Here is a 17,392-nt window from a genome sequence, read left to right on the forward strand (position 1 = left end):
ACTCCCTGCCCATACAATTGCTCACCACTGATTAAAGATGTAGCACTATTCAAATCTAGCCAACTAGAGAATATTTTACCATTGCATTTTTTTCTTTCTTTGTTGCCATCATTGACAGTACATGGATAGTTGCGAGTTACTAAAAATGCCTCAGTGCTCAACCGGTAGATCATGATCGGCAGTTTGACAACCACTACTGTAAGACTTGTGGACCTGGGCTGAAATATATTACACTACTCACTAGGATCAGTGTTGCCAACTCTTTTCAGGGAAAGTAGCTAATGCATGCTCAAAAGACAAATGCAAGACGGTCACTAATATCTGCTCAATAGTTGTTTGGCTCTTTTTTTGAAATAAAGTCACTTAAGGGGGATAAACAGTCATCAAATCTGGCGACACTGGATAAGTCAGTCCAGTGTTTTTTTAATCTAGAGCCTGATCAATTAGTTTTGCAGTGCTGTAAGCTTGGTTTGTTGGTAGTTGCCACATTACACTTCTACCCTTTTATATACTTATATCTAAAGCACTTGGAGGACAACTTCACAGTAAGGGACATTCTTGTATGAGTGTATTATAGTACCTGTGTGTGCTTTTCTCCTGTGTGTAGATGTATTATGATGACAGTATACTGTTTATGTATATGTATTGTGTGTGTAGTTTGTGTGATTGTGTGTTCTGACCATGTTCCTGATCTAACCACCTTTCAGCAGAGCCCATCACTCCCAACACTTTCTTCCAGACTTCTCGGAGAGCTGGTGTGGTAGATAGAGTTACACTTGAGCCATTGCTACAACATAAATAAGTAATTTACCTTAACACGTCAGTTCTTATAAAGTAATGCTAAATGTCCATAGGAAGGCTAGGTCCTTTTGGTTCTTTTATTGAGTAACTGAATCAAATTTATAGTCATATACAAATTCAAATTCACGCATAGTCCTATCCAGTTTAATTATAATTTTATTTCTCAGAAGAGGCCTGCTTTTGTAGTACAAGTTGATCAAAACTAAGGATACAACTAGGAAAAATACAATTATAGCTTCACAAAATAGTGACTTCTCGGCAGAAGAAAGAAACATTTAGACTTATGGTGCTCTATCCCCATCAGTCCTCCTTCCATAGCTTCAGTAATGGCAGATGGGACTGTTTGGGGTAGGTTAGGGGAATTTCAGGCTAGATAAACAGGCCTATCCATCACATGTCCCCACAACTTCTTTTCCCATGAGAATATCTGAGGTGGTGATGTTGGGGATGTGTGGTAGATAGTAAGTGTAGTCTTAACATTAGCCAGTGCTCTGCCTTGGTTCTGCTTTGTGTCCGATCAGTTCCTCTGCTGGCCTGTACTGTGTTTTTACACGGCCCAGCTCAGAGAAGCTCCAACAAAACAACCACCATCATGTCGAGCATGCTTTTACCTGTATCAACCCTTCTTTTCCTGTCAATCAGATATGCCTCATTCCTTGTTCTGTTTATTATCCTTCTGTTCATGCTATTGTCTTTATTTGCTCTCATTTCTGCTTTTCAGTTTTATTTGTAATATGAAAGTTAAGGGATCATGTTAGAAATATCTTCATCTTATCCTGGTAACAATCACGTTATCACAGCAGATTGGACTCTTTGTTTCACTTATCCATAACAAATTGACTAAATCCTAGATCAAGGAAAGTCATAGTGAACTCATATGATTATCAAAACCTACTTAAAGGAAAAATCCATCCTGAACAACATGCATATTAATCTCCAAGATTTATTTTGTAATAAAATTCTGAGTTGTTTTTTCTTATAATCAAATTTTTCATGGACGTGTTGGTCTATTTTCACTTTGGTTAACAGTTTTCTGCATTGTCGACAATGCTGTTTGCCTACCTGATGATAGTGGTGCAGTGGGATTTAGTCTGCCTTCATTTATACATAAAGAGAGTGATGCGGCAGTGCTTTAGTCCTTTAGTCTGTCCAGCTGTCTTGCTTCTTCATTTGTTCACTCTACTCAAACAAAACTTCAACTTTCATGCTCCTGTCAATGCCATTGTGCTTATCATCTTGTAGCTCACTAACTAGCCGAGCCGAGTCTCTGCCGTAACACACGTGTCGTATAGCTGCATTGCATTCTGGAACTTTGCGTCCTGCATTTGCTGTCTCCACTACTTCTACATGGAATTTCTCATTAATGACATTGCTGGAAAATTGTGAGTGAGAATAGAAGGTCTTTAGGAATTAACCATTATCTCGTATGTTTGAGATCGCTGAAATTTTTATTCCTATTAAACACCGTTGTGATTGAGCTAGCAGTGCCCCCAGAATGGGACAGAACTTCTAACATCTCACAGGAATAATAAAATACAGCACCAACCAACAAATTAGCACCAGAATCTTTAAGCATATTACAAAGATTTCAATATAAACAAGTTTAATGTGTTTCAGGGTGGAGTTTTCTTTTAAGATAGGACTCGGTTTTATGGATCATGAGTCATTGGAATTAGGTTTGGATTACATTGGAATGTCATTTGCTTCTTTTTATGTTCCTTTTTGCTTCAGTTTCCTGTCTTCATTTGGCCACAGCCACACATCTCATTGACCTTGCCTTGCAGAGCGAGAGCGTTGGCACATGAGGAACACTGGTGCCAGTTCACCTGGCCCTCCATACACGGGCCTTCCATTGGCTCAAGCTAAAGGTGACATTTACCTGCAAAGATCCAACCTTTAGATGAAGGTGAAAGCTTTATGGACTATTCCTAGGCCTCTGAGGGAGCTTGTGGACTTGCTTAGATGGTTTCAGTAAGACAGAAATGGTTGTGTAGCCATTTTAATGTTTCTGTTGTCGGAAAAGATTCTCAGTTCCAGTCTTGGCGACTTCATGCAACTCATACTGGTTTTCCCCATTTTCCTTTCTGTAATTCATATGATACAGGTCATGAATTTAATTAGCACATGGAGTGCATTAAAGTCAGGAACAACACAAGAATGTACAAAGCAGGACTGAGTTTGGTGAACCACTGTGCAGATCAGGTCATGAGCCTTAAACTGGATTTACTTTAGAGATATCCTAAATCTAATCCCGTCCCAGAGCCACAGATTATATACTGTAACACCTACAGTATAGCGAGCAGATACGGGTGTGTTAGGGGCTAATGTTAAATTGCCAGTAGTCTACAGTGGTACATTCAGGATAAAGCTTTCACCTTTGTTAGAACCCCGTCTGTAAATTGGTCAGCTTGAGTGTTGTGTACTTTTTGCTGTGTTTTTACCAAGTCTCTGTCAGTGGTTTATTGGAGGTGCTCAGAAATGTTTGTATACCTTTACACAGAAACTCAAGCCCCCTTTATACGGGTAATGCCTATCCATGCACATTTGTGTTTCTCTACTAGCCTAGGCCTTTTACTTAACTATTTATACACTTTATTTATTTTCCATATAGAGTAAATATCCATCATAGTTAAGATATAATTTTTTTCACGTAGATGATCAATGTGCAGTAGTTACATATACTAGCACAATGACATTACCATGCTTGACTGTGTGTGTGTGTGTGTGTGTGTTTCGTTTTGGATGGCACATCAACACTCACAGGGCTTTGGTTTCTGGAGTATGATCTTGTCCTTTCAGTGTCGTCTAGTACGGTGATCTCCCCTAATCTGCCCCTTCCCCTTATGTTATGTTGTATCTGTGGTATTTTGAGTATATGTAAACTCTGTGTGAGATCGATGTGACTGCAAACCTGACATACATTTTAAACATGTACATGTTTACCTGTATTCTTTCTCTTAGGTGCCATTAGTATGTCTGTCTTAAATTGTTTGGGATTTTATGCCACAGCCGAGAGCGACAAGGAGACACAATGTTAGAAGGGCAAGGGTAAGGTTCTTGTAATCTGTTGGGGTTTTCATATTTTTTTTAATTGTCTCCTTTGTGCCGAAACCCCCTTCCCAAGGCCCCTTTAATCAGCGTCATGTCTCTGCCTTTCCTCTTCTTTTATTTGAGTCTTATATCTCTCTGTCACTTTCTCTCTTCAACCATCAGTTTCTTCACAGGTAAAAAAGAAGCTCGCAAGATTCACCGACCTCCTAAAACTAACAGAGATCAAAATCCAGGGGCGTGACTGCTGCCGCTAAAGCTCTACACACTTATAACCCTAAACATGACACTCTTTCTCTCTCTTTATCTCTCTCTCTCAAGGATATATACATGTATAAAGACATTATTATATATGTATATACCCATCCAAGTACGTCTATATATGTGTGTAAAGCAACATTCAAGCAGCTCTAGGACCATCTCGTCCATAGACAGCTTTGCCCATCTAACAGTCTGGATCCTTTTTTGCTTCTCTGTTTCTGTGTAGGTGTCTATAGTCAGCCTTATAGCTAATGCGCTGGGCTACTCCGATCTAGGGCCCATTAAATCACTCAGGACACTCAGGGCCCTGAGACCACTCAGAGCATTGTCCCGTTTTGAAGGGATGAGGGTAAGAAAAGCTATAGAGCTGATCCTGCATGCCCATTCAACAGTTACAGCATGCTAGAGCTGATCAAAAAAACAGCAAAGAAAACAGCAACAACAACGCCAAAGTCATACCAGGGGGATCATTTCAAACAAAAGAAAATGAAAAGAAAGTACCCAATGAAAATAAATCATTCTTTTCATACATAATACAATTTCATGCATTCTTTACCAGATATGTCACCGTTGAGTTATGATGCAGCTGGGATATTCTTTAGAACACAAGTATTCCCTGATTTCAGTGGAATCCTCTTGTGTTCAGCTGATTCCTAGTTCATTCTCTAAGTAAGGAATAAAACATGACGGCGTGTGCTGTTATAGGAAAGTAATCAACAGCAGTGTGGTGTGATGTGAAGCAGAATTACTGTTACCATCCAGCTGTTCATTATTTTCCTATAACAGAACGTTGCAAAGTGTTTTATTCCTCTTATACCACAGCAGTTTGCCATTGCTAACAATATTTTATTTAATAAGAGCTACACACTTCACTTTTTATCCATTTATCATTATGTTTAATGTTGTGGAATGTCCACAGAACAAGATCGTTTCTGTTATCACTTATGTTATAGCAACTATAAACAGCCGTTACCGCCCTTTACCAGCTTCTCTTTTCTCTCTCTTTTGACGTTTATAAGACAAAAAAAATGCAGCTTTTCATCTCCTGAGAAATGTCCTGAAGATTTTCAAGTGTCAGACAGCTTTAATTCCAACTGTTATAAGGTGCTGACACTGGAGACTTCTTCCAAAAATGCTAAATATACATCTCCTTTTAGAAGATTGCACCATATCAATAACTATACATGTTTTTTGAATTAGTTTATGTGGAGCGTCCATCACACAAGTCCCTGTGTAAGGTGTAAGTTGTTACAGTTGAAACTATAAGGTAATAGAACAAGCTCATTAATATAAACCTTCCGAATCTTCCTTCAGAATCGAGAATCCAACAACACTGTGGTATAAGACCTAACAGATAATCAAGGTTTTATAACAATCCGATAAAACGAAGGCTTCTCAAAGCTGCATTGCAAATTCTAATAAGATGAATTTCAAATTCTGATAAGATGAATGTTTTGTTAAAAAAAAATTGGCTTTTTGATTTAGAAAAAAACAATGCAAAGGTTATTTTTTTGTAAACTGAGACCAGCTTCGATCAATTGGCTGCTCCTTTGGCCTGATTTTCTCAACCTATGCTTTTAATGGAGAGCCCCCGTCCCTCCATCATTCCCCCTTTCCCACTGACCCCTTCTGCATCTATCAGAGAACAACCAGCAGCACAGATCTAATGGATCACTGAACTCTCACCTCCGCCTGCCCCATACAATACCGCACAGAGCCACTTCAGAGCGAAAGACTCCTTTACATGACGGAGTCGTCACTCCTATCGCACTATAGCGCACATCCATGTGCAAGGAATTAGCGTGGCTCTCAATTACCTCCTGCAGCTAGTCTGTAGTAAGAGTAGGTGTTAAGCTGGGCCTTCTCAGCAGTCATCCCTGCTTTGGTGGTTGTGAATGGTGGTGCCTGGTTGTTGTCGCTTTCAGTCCCTCCTCTCTTACCCCTGGACTGGTTGCCTTGAGCTTCTGTTGCCTTTCTAACCTCTCACCTCCTTCCCGGGCCCCTATCCCCTATTCCCCCATCCCCCAACGCCCTCCCTCCCTCCCTCCCTCACTCCCTTGTCCTGTCCTGTCCATCTCACCCTGTCCAACCTGCTGGAGTCGCGCCTCACCTCTCTTTCGCTTGTCCAGGATCTGCTCATGGGACTGAAAATAAGAGAGCCTCACACACACAGCAGTGTGGGTGTGAGAGGAGGATATTTGCTAAGCTTCTGTGGACTGTGGGAATGTAAAATAAAGTTCTCTGAAGCCTTGGGTTCAGAGGTACTTAAACGTGGTTGTTTTGATCATTGGAAGTTAACCGAACAGTTTGTGCCACTGCGAAGGGTGGAGAATGGACAGTATGACATGTCTCAAGATAAGTGCTCACTATAAATTTGAGAGTGTTCGGACAATATTTATGGAAATTGACTACCTTTTTGAGTCAAAACAGAAGCTTAGGAAATTGACCAGGCAGCCTGCTGGCAGTAAGTGGTTTTATTCACAGCATGGCACTCTTAGGACATGGCACGATGATTCCTGTTAGACATGCTGAAACTGGGAGACTGGACCCACTAGAGCAGAGAGATGTATATAACTTACAGCCAATTATCACAATCACTGTGGCTAAAAAGACACCCATTTCACTCTGGGCAAAACTTGTGTCCTCTCTACAGAATGATCAAATAACCCAAAAATGACAGACCAGATTATACAATAAAGATAATTATGCATGGATTTCACAGGCCTCTGCTGCTGTGTATACTTTTATCTATTAAGGAACAATCTTTCCAAATCTTTTTTTATGATGTTTTTATTTTTATTATTTTTGTTTGTTTTCCTGGTTTATTTCCTCCATGTATTATAATCTAATATATGAGTACTGGCCTAGTAAGCATGTCATTTTTGGGTGGCATATGGAATGTCATGTTTCTAAAACTTTGTAAAACTCGTTGTCCCTATGATAACCCAGTTTTGATTGGGTCGAAATAGCTAAGTGCTATTATGCAGTAATAGAAAGAAAGATAAGTAAATGAATACTATATCTATACATTTATATTAGTCTTTGTTCATTAAATGAAATGCCATTTTGTTTTAACTGAACAAAAAAGTATGAGTTAAAAATGAATAAATGACTTGATAAGGAGACAGCAGCGCAGAGAGGTGAGAAATAAGAGAAGTTTAAAAATATTTACTTATTAGCATTATTTAAAAATAAATACATAAATAAATAAATCTGTATGAAGGAATTTGGCAGTTTGATCTGGGTTGTGGTTAATCTCAATGCTAGCCCAGATTAAGCACGGATCATTAATGTCCATCTACTCCGATAGGATCTACGTTCACTCTTGTGATTATTCACGTATGTAAATCTCTCTGTGCTGGTGCCTCTCCTGATTCATTTATTTATTGATTTTAACAGTGTTTGAGTTTGCACAATGATGCCATGTAACACGCATGTCCAGTTCAATTGCCAATGCACATTATGCACTTTTGAAAGCCATTTTCCCTCACTTTTATATCTGTGTTGAATGTCAAGAAAAACTGCAATGTCTATGTGACATTTAAATGTGTGCTAAATTCAAAGCTAACATTGATTCTCCTGACAAATAACTTTAAATGGGGTTGTCTTTTATCCCATACTTCAATTCATTTAAACGAATCATACAAAGAATTAGTTTTTGTAGTGATCGTGTATCATCTTACGATGTATGAGTACTATGTATACTATAGTGCTGTATAAGGGCTGAAAAAGTGTTACATTGATTTGGTCAAGAGGAAGGTCAAGAGAAGCATTTTTTCCCCTTAAATTTTTTTAATTATCAGTACTTTTAACAGCAAATGGAGAGACCATGCCCCATATTTGCTAGGAGAATCTTACCATTCCACAGTATTAAATTAGTGTGTAAGGAGGGAATATGGCTCCACTGTGGAATCTGTGAAAAACATGCATGCTCAGCTGCCTGCCCCAGAGCTGCGGCTCAGCCAGCCTAACACAGCGTGTGAGCGTCCACAGCACGCTCCGCTCCTCGCTAATCACTGGTGGATGGGATCCTGAACAGGGCTGAGGGTGGAGGGGGACTGGGGAAAGCCCAGGGAAAGTGGGGATTTGATATGATCAGTGTAGTTCTGTTCTTGCTTGCTTGTGGGTGGAGGAACAGGTTATGTTAAGGGTTTGCTGGGTTTGTTGGGTTTGCATTGCCTATCTGTATGGCAGGTATTTATAATGCTGATTGCCCTAATTGCCCTATAATGCCCTAATTCTAAGGTTCTTAACCTTAATTAAGAGGTCATGATTAAAACTGCACATAGTGCCATTGTTCTCTTTTCCCCAAAGACTAAATTTATGGAAATGCACAAACCCTTTCATGCATAAATTATTTTAACACATGCCCAGATACTTTAGATGTTTTTATTGCTTAAAATTGCATGTTACATGAATTTTACTTTTTCTAAATAGCACTTATATTAAACAGCAAATGAATATAAACAGAAATTGTTAATGTTCTGGTCTAAAATATTTATGTTGATGACCAAATTTATAAAAAAATATACGAAAAAATAACAAAATATTCTTAACATTTTCAAAATTTACACTGTTTAGAACTGTTGCATGATGTAACTGATTTTGGATGTACAAAAAAAACAACCACAGAACTATTTATATCCTTTAATTTATTTTTTATTGAAATAATAATAATTATTTATTTATAATTACTTAGTATTTTTAAACTATCAAAAAAATCTTTTTTTTAAAAAAGCTAAGCTTTCATTAGTTCATTATTAGTATTATAATTTTTTATATTTAAATTTTTATTTGAGATTTTGTGTAGAAAGACACATTACTGCATTAAGTCGTAAGAATAACAAAAATCAGCATAATGATTTATGGAATATTACAGTAATGATCTCAAGTGATTATATCATCCTAAAAACTGCCTTAAATTTCGAATCCCAATGAGACCACAGCCATCCGTGGCTGGTATTCCAAGAAACCAAAAGTAGCCATGCTCTCTGGGTGGGAGGGATGGCATTATACTCTCCCCTGTCAATCACAGTGACACTAGCCAATTGTAGGCATCTGTGAGCTCATGTATGAGGAAGAGGGCAGATAGCGGTTTCCCCCCAGTGTGTTACGCCACCCTGTGATGCAGCAAGAGCAGCAGTTTGAAAAGGTGTGGATGGCTGGCTTCATGTGTCTCGGAGGAATCACATGTTAGCCTTCACCCTCCCAGTTTGGTAGCTGTTGTATGACAGGGGAGAGCTGGCAGGTGACCAAGTTAGGGAGAAAAATGAACAAAACAAACCTGCCTTAAAATGACTGTGGATATTATGCATGAAAGGGTTAAAATAAATCTTATATGGCCTTTTGCTATTCTGTGATACCTTAAAAAGAATATATTGAGCCATACAAATATGACGCTGCATTATATATGTTTGTTCATAGCTGGTAGTGATTGTGATGAGTATATATGTGTGTACAGTTTCTGGGTCCTCACGCAGCACTGCATTGTCTCTTCCACTCTTGCTCTAGGTTGTAGTCAACGCCTTGGTGGGTGCCATCCCTTCCATTATGAATGTGTTGCTGGTTTGCCTCATCTTTTGGCTGATTTTCAGTATCATGGGCGTCAACCTGTTTGCGGGGAAGTACTACTACTGCTTCAATGAAACTTCTGAGGAATACTTTAAACCACACGAGGTGAACAACAGGACGCAGTGCATCGAACTCATCAATTCGAACTACACTGAAGTGCGCTGGAAGAATGTCAAGATCAATTTTGACAACGTGGGTGCCGGCTATCTAGCTCTGCTCCAAGTGGTGAGCTTCTTTGTTGATGATACTCATGCTAGCAATCAGTATTTCCAGTATATTTCTTTCTTTGTCTTTATGTTTGTGGTTATGTGACAGGGTGTGGTTGAAGGGTGGACTGTAAGAATATGTCTCTTCATCCATGTATAATTCAGTTTCTGTATTGTTCAGTGTGTGATGTGGACTTTCATTCATCTTCAGTAAGTGCTTTATCCTGGTCAGGGTCTTGGAGGAACTAGGGGCAATTTACCAGGGCCAGTCCACCTACTGGTCTGTTTTTGGGAGGTGGGAGGAAAACGGAGAACCAGAAGAAACCCATGCGAACACAGGAAGAACATAGGAAACGTAGACATAGACAATAAAATGAGCTCAGGATCAAACTGAGGACTCTTTAGCTGTGAGGTGGCAATGCAAATAGATGTTTAATGGATTTGTGTTTTTTTTTTTAATCATAGGCTACTTTCAAAGGTTGGATGGACATTATGTATGCAGCTGTTGATTCACGAAAGGTATGAATAGGAATATCAGTATCTGTTTTTTGATGACCCTTGCAGAATTCAAAGCCAACTCTTTCATTTTTTGTGTGATGTCAGGTGGAAGACCAGCCCTTGTATGAGGACAACATCTATATGTACCTTTACTTCGTCATCTTTATTATTTTTGGCTCGTTTTTCACTCTCAACCTGTTTATTGGTGTCATCATCGACAACTTCAACCAGCAAAAGAAAAAGATAAGGCTCCTCTCTTTCTTCATTTTGGAATGATTAGAATATTTGCTGTTTGGTAGCATGTACATTCTCCCAAATGTTATATTGATTGTAACCAAATATTGTCTGTTCCTATACTTTGGAGGTCAGGATATTTTCATGACAGAAGAACAGAAGAAATACTACAATGCAATGAAGAAACTTGGTTCAAAGAAACCACAAAAACCCATACCTAGACCTCAGGTAGTATACACCCGTACACGGCTGCACACATAACAGTAAAGGTATGTCCCGGAACTAATCTTGAGTCTCTAATCTTGTTAATTCGTCCTCTAGAACAAGATCCAGGGAATGGTGTTTGACTTTGTGACGCAGCAGGTCTTTGACATCTCTATCATGATTCTCATCTGTCTGAACATGGTAACCATGATGGTGGAAACAGATGATCAGTCACAGGAGACAGAAAATATACTGTACTGGGTGAACTTCATCTTCATTGTGGTCTTCACCTCTGAATTTGTCCTCAAGCTCTTTGCCCTGCGTCATTACTATTTCACCAATGGTTGGAATATCTTTGACTGTGTTGTGGTCATTCTTTCTATAGTCGGTAAGTCCCTCTCCATATTGTAAGGTCTGTATATGATTGTATAATCCTGTTTCCTCTGCTCATTTTTGTCTTTCCCATTTGTGTCTTACAATAGGTATGTTCCTAGCAGACTTGATTGAGAAGTACTTTGTGTCACCAACACTGTTCAGGGTTATTCGCTTGGCTCGAATTGGTCGTATCTTGCGTCTGATCAAAGGCGCCAAAGGCATCCGGACTTTACTGTTTGCCTTGATGATGTCACTGCCAGCTCTGTTCAACATCGGCTTGCTGCTCTTCCTGGTCATGTTCATCTTCTCCATCTTCGGCATGTCTAACTTTGCCTATGTCAAACGGGAATCTGGAATTGATGACATGTACAATTTTGAGACCTTTGGAAACAGCATGATCATTCTGTTTATGATCACCACCTCAGCAGGCTGGGATGGCCTATTGGCTCCCATCCTCAACTACCCTCCAGACTGTGATCCTGAGAAGGAGAACCCAGGTACCTCGGTAAAGGGCAACTGTGGCAATCCTTCCGTGGGCATTTTCTTCTTTGTCATGTACATCATTGTGTCTTTTCTGATCGTGGTAAATATGTACATCGCCATTATCCTGGAAAACTTTAGCGTGGCGACAGAAGAGAGTGCTGATCCGCTGTGCGAAGATGACTTTGAGTCTTTCTATGAGATCTGGGAGAAGTTTGATCCTACAGCTTCGCAGTTTATCACATTTGCAAAGCTCAGTGACTTTGCTGACACTCTCGAGCACCCCCTAAGGGTGCCTAAGCCCAACACGATAGAACTCATTGCCATGGACCTGCCCATGGTGAGTGGAGACCGAATTCACTGCCTGGACATCCTGTTTGCCTTTACCAAGCGTGTTCTGGGTGACAGTGGTGACCTGGACATGATGCGGCAGCAGATGGAGGAGCGTTTCATTGCCGCCAATCCCTCCAAGGTATCTTTTGAGCCCATTACCACCACATTGCGGCGCAAGCAGGAGCACATGTCTGCTTCGGTCATCCAGCGTGCTTACCGCGCCCACCTTGTACGCCGAGGCTTCATTTGCAAGCGTCTTCTAAGCAGTGGCAAGCTGGAGAATGGAGGGACCAACCAGGAGAAGAAGGAGGACACACCCTCCACTGCCTCACTGCCCTCCTACGACAGCGTGACCAAACCAGAGAAAGAAAAAATGGATGACAGCGAAAGCAAAGGCAAGAATGGCAAAAACCAAAAAGACATCAAGGAATCAAAGTGTTAGAACTATGCCAGTGGTTATAGCCAAAACAAGACACAATTGTGATGAGACTCGATCAGTTCTAACAAATGTAAAGGAAAACCATTTTCAATGAAACCCAGAAAACGGAAAAAAAAGTTGTTTACAGACATTACAGATGCGCCAGTGCAGAGAAAGCAGCTTGGTTTCTTACCACTTTGATTACGACCAAATCAAACCCTAATGAGCTTACTGTTTGGCATCTGTATTCAGCGACCAAGATTTTACAGCTTGACAAAGCAACTAAAAACACGATGAAAGAACCATGGCAGATATCTACGTTAGGGACCACCACCCATAGAACATACACCACCCCGTGTGGAGGTTAGCATTCCTCTGCTACAGATTTGCCCCTTATAAACACTGCCGAAATCCAGCGGGAAATCCCCCACTCGGTCCAGGAAAGTTTCTGGAACATTGTCCTTTGACCAGAAAAAGAACAGATTACAGTAGAGTGGACTGAAATGAGAGGGGAAACTGAGGAAAATGACAAACCAGAAAATTATGCAAGGGTTATGTGAGATGAATATATGTGCATCTTATCGAGAAACAAAAATGAAGGTAAAAAAAGAAACATTTGGCCCATGTCGCTAGTCTTTTCATCATCTCTTTGTTATACTTGCATTAAAAAAAGACATTTTATACATAGACTTCCACACTGCAAATTGGGTTGGGCTCGTTAATCAGGGTTTTGACTTGGGCTGTAAGGGACTTGCTCAGACTGAGTTCCAGATAAATAAGTAACTAATTGTGCTCGTGCATAGAAATGACTTGCATGGTGGCATGTTTTGATCAGAAATCATGCATGTATAATCATAGTCCACTTGACACTTCTACTCTGACCACAAATGTGGCTTGACCATACGTTCGAGGCTGTCCACAGGTAAATATTTCAATAGAAATGACTGGAAAGGGGAAATTGGTAATACTCAAAAATTGTTCTTAATTGTTCTGGTTGTACTTACCCCACGATAAACATTGCTTTGTAACTAACCAACTTTCAGATCATGCAAAATCCATATAGTTAGAGTCAGTGGATTATCAAAAGCAGTTTTTTATTCTATATACATTGTGGCACACTTGAAGCAGGTCCACTTTGTAGGTCTACTTACAGACTTTCACTGCCCCAGACTTTAGGAACTTGTGGTTAGGTTTCTATTCAAATCAAAGTCTTGGGCAAATAAACCTGGGTTTATTTTCATTTCGCACCAGCAATATGATTTGGCCCTTAATTTCCAGGCTTGTAACATGCAATCAAGGGTCTATGAAGGTTGCAGCAAGCCACCATGCCATCTGTAATCTCTTACAATACTTTGTCAGTCGGGACCAGACCTCTCTTGGAGGTGACCTCTTTAACATACTTTTTTTTTTTTTTTTTAAATGTTGTCTCAGTCTATTTGTTTTAAAGGTAATGCATAATCATGGTGACCATATCAGGGGTTGTGTATTTTGTTAGATGTGTGTTTTGTCTTGGAGACATTAGGAAGAGCAGTAGGGTAGCTATTAGGAATGCATCTACTGGGTGGCTTTCTGACTGTTGAATAATAGAGTAAATATTGACAGTATAAAATGTGTAGTATGGGGCATATGCAGAGTGGATGTTATACAATGAAGCTCTGCTCTGAGAATGACATGATAAAAGGAATAATCCAGGTTATGGTGAAGAATGCTTGTGACAGTGAATATTATGCAATTATGGAAAGTTCATCTGTTTTTTAAATACTATTTGTCTATATGGGAAAATTGTCTATATGGCACCGTGAAAACTATGTCTGCAACCTCTTGAGCAAACTGCCATCCACTTTTGCTCTGAATGTGAAATGTTTTTAAAGCTTGGAAAAGAACAAAATGTCATTCTTCCAAATGTCTTTTATTTATTCTTTGTTTCTACTCATTATGCCATGGGCTATTTGAATGTCTTACTGTAAGAATTACAGGGAACCAGAGAAGATGATTTACAAATAGGAACAACCAAGATCAGTCATCACTCTTTTCTCACAGAGGAAAAGTTGAAATGACAATTTTTTTATTGTTCTAACTCGCTCTTACCTGCCAAGCTCTTCTCTGCCCTCATTAGCCCATACACATAGAAGGTGAAAGGTGATGATGACCCCGAATCACTGAAGGCACTAGAATCCACACCATCAGAGCCTGAGTGTGTGTGTATTTAGTGTTTACAGCCCAGCTCCCTCTCCCTATCAGACCTGTTTGTTGGTCTGTCGACTGCCTGAGATCTCCTGAGTGGGAACTGTGGACTCCAATCCAAATCGGTGCCCAGTGAAAAGCATAGGCGACCATGCAGTTTCTCCTGACACACCCCTTTCTCCTCGAATGCGATTGTACCGTGTTGTAAAATCACACTTACACACTGTATGACGTGTTAATGTATGGTTCAGTGGGAGCTATGATGTCCATGGCACAATTGCTGAAAAGTAAAGACTACACTTAACACTTGAGAGAGACGACAAGTATTGTAATATATGCTTTTCTTTTAACCGGCATGCTTTGTTGTGGTTTTTGTAAATACAGAATTTTACAGATTAAACGACTACTATTAATCGGTTAATGAATTATAACAATAACAATAATACATGAATGGCTTCCAGCTAATGCCCTTGTCAAATTTGTTACTTTCCTTTTTTTTTTTTTAATTGATCACTTCAAATTGTCGGGGGAATAACTGAATGATCTATTGTACCAAGGATACTATATTAGACAAACTATATAAATATATATGAATATACGTAATATATGTATATGTATGAGAGCATATATAAAAGAGCACTGTCAGATTTTTGTTTATATATGCAACATGTCCAGTGGATGTCAATTTTTTTGTGTTTGGGGAACAAATTCACACACAGTTTTTATTGGAGCTGCTTGGAACTTAATACTGTATGATGATTACGATTACACTACCAGCACACCTTTGTGAATCCCGAGTCCTGTCTAACGGCCACACACAGTGCGTGTACGCTCCGTCCGACCTTCGGCCAGCGTTCACCCACTGAGTCCGAAGAACTCAACAGTCACTGAGATGCTGATGTCCCCTGTTTCTTTTAGTGCTGTAACCCCCGGATCAGTACACTGGCTGTAATATCTTTCAAATCATTTGTTTGTTCTTCTTCAGTTCCTGTGATTTGTTTCTAGTGCTACTTCACAAATTATGTGTGCCTTTTTCCATGTTTCTGCAATTTCTGAAATGCATTTTTTTCCGGAGGATGGTGCCATACCAAACGACCTGCGGAGGGGAAAGAGATGGGAAATGAAAATGGAGCACAATGCAAATCAGGGACTTTAGTGTGTACAAGGTGTCTGACATACTGCCAGAGGAATACCTACACAAAACAAGGGGAAAACAATCCACTAGATTTGATGTTACAATGATATTTCTGTGCTTTGTGTATCATCCATTTGGCTTGTGACAAAAAAAATTGCTTGCCTTCTGATTTTTTTTTCTTTCCCCCATCTGAACTCACTTTTGTATCAGTAATCGGTTACTGGCCAATTTCATTTTGAGCATGATAGAAATGCTTTTCCATTTTGCTGAAAAATAAGTGCTTTTCAAACCGTTGTTATTGTTTGACACAGTGTTGTAGGAGGACATGTTATGGTGTGTGTGGCACAACCACTTGGACTCTTAGTACAAACATATAAAATTGTCTTCATTTGAGCACGAACCTTTTTATTAACAATAAAGCAGCCTTCCAGTTATAAAATGTGTCAACTGCTTTTATTGAGGAATAAAAAAATAACAGGCTGTTGACCGGCTATCCATCAGCGTCCATTTGAATGCATGTTATAGCTAATCATTTCTATAGAGTACTATAATTACCAGCCACATTGCATCACCTCTCTCAAAAGCACTGCTATTGAGCTGAACCTTCAACATGGTATTAATACATGGCCAGCACATTGCCTTCATTTTGGGTAGTGTGTTCTTCTACACTCATGTGTGTGTCTGTATAATGAGCCATCTTCCCATGAGCCTGAGAGTGAGAATGGATTTTGACAGTGTCATGAAAATTTGCTGGACTCTGCACATCGCTCCACTAAGTCATGTTTTTGCAGGCAGATCAATACAAAGCCATTAGCTGTGTGGTGAGGTATCCACGTCCCCACTGTAACTGCCTCACCTCAGAAGCCCCATGGGAATTTGATCTAAGCTCCTTGCTCTTAGAGTGATTGATCTGCACTTCTCCAGCATAGTGTTGGGGAAATGTGTCACAGGAATTATCTTCGAAAAGGGAGGAAAATGCATCTACACAGTACAGTGCTGGAGCTTCTCTTGGCCTCTCCTTTACCACATCCTTGTTGACAAGTCACATGCTTTCCCCTCATGTTTACTCTCCAGCTCTGCCTTTCCTTCTCGAAAAATCTCAGACCTTATGCTGCTGATTTCCCTGCCTTTTTTAATTTTTTTTTTAAAAATCCACTCATGAAATTATGCTTTGGTGTAGATCTCCAAATGTCTGTGTCCATCCCCCCTCTTCTGTGTGCTTGGTGTGTGCACGTGTGGTAAAAGCGAGAGAGAGAGGAAAAGGGAGTGGGAGGGAGGCAGGGTGCGGCGAAGCACTGCAGTGCAGATAAACGAATGCGCCATTAGTGGCTGAGTCAGCAGCCTACTCCCAGCTCGGCCCCCCGCCTGCACCAACCTGCGCCTCAATGCACTTTACACACATGCACCATACACACACACACAAGCAATATGGTTCTGGCTCTAAAATGGGAGGGTGGGTGTGGGTGTTAACACAGGCTCTGCTGCGAATAATGGTTCTGTGCCTAACATGGAACCTAATTTGAGAACACATTTGCACACACACTTATGCACGCTCTCTTTTGTAAAATATTTAAGCACAGTGTATTCTTGAGGTTTTACAATACCCCTTATGAAGATCAGTCACATCACTCAGACAAAGCCAGC

General features: G+C 40.0%; 1 protein-coding gene across 6 annotated transcripts in view; it reads left to right on the forward strand.

Moving 5' to 3' along the window:
• The window catches only part of scn8aa (sodium channel, voltage gated, type VIII, alpha subunit a), a 63,612-nt gene extending 46,435 nt beyond the window's left edge, over positions 1 to 17,177 (forward strand). For 4 of the 6 annotated variants that reach the window (XM_053240673.1, XM_053240677.1, XM_053240672.1 and 1 more), the window contains exons 21-27: positions 4,337 to 4,459; positions 9,622 to 9,906; positions 10,353 to 10,406; positions 10,491 to 10,628; positions 10,743 to 10,847; positions 10,941 to 11,211; positions 11,306 to 17,176. In XM_053240673.1, the coding sequence (XP_053096648.1) occupies positions 4,337 to 4,459; positions 9,622 to 9,906; positions 10,353 to 10,406; positions 10,491 to 10,628; positions 10,743 to 10,847; positions 10,941 to 11,211; positions 11,306 to 12,453 (2,124 nt within the window). In that variant the 3' untranslated portion in view covers positions 12,454 to 17,176. Of the gene's footprint in view, positions 1 to 4,336; positions 4,460 to 9,621; positions 9,907 to 10,352; positions 10,407 to 10,490; positions 10,629 to 10,742; positions 10,848 to 10,940; positions 11,212 to 11,305 lie in introns of all 6 variants that reach the window. The other 2 variants (XM_053240675.1, XM_053240674.1) reach the window with 1 other exon arrangement.
• The last annotated feature ends 215 nt before the right edge of the window (positions 17,178 to 17,392 follow it).

Source organism: Pangasianodon hypophthalmus, chromosome 16 (assembly GCF_027358585.1).
Source record: "Pangasianodon hypophthalmus isolate fPanHyp1 chromosome 16, fPanHyp1.pri, whole genome shotgun sequence".
In the NCBI taxonomy this organism is placed as follows: domain Eukaryota; kingdom Metazoa; phylum Chordata; class Actinopteri; order Siluriformes; family Pangasiidae; genus Pangasianodon; species Pangasianodon hypophthalmus.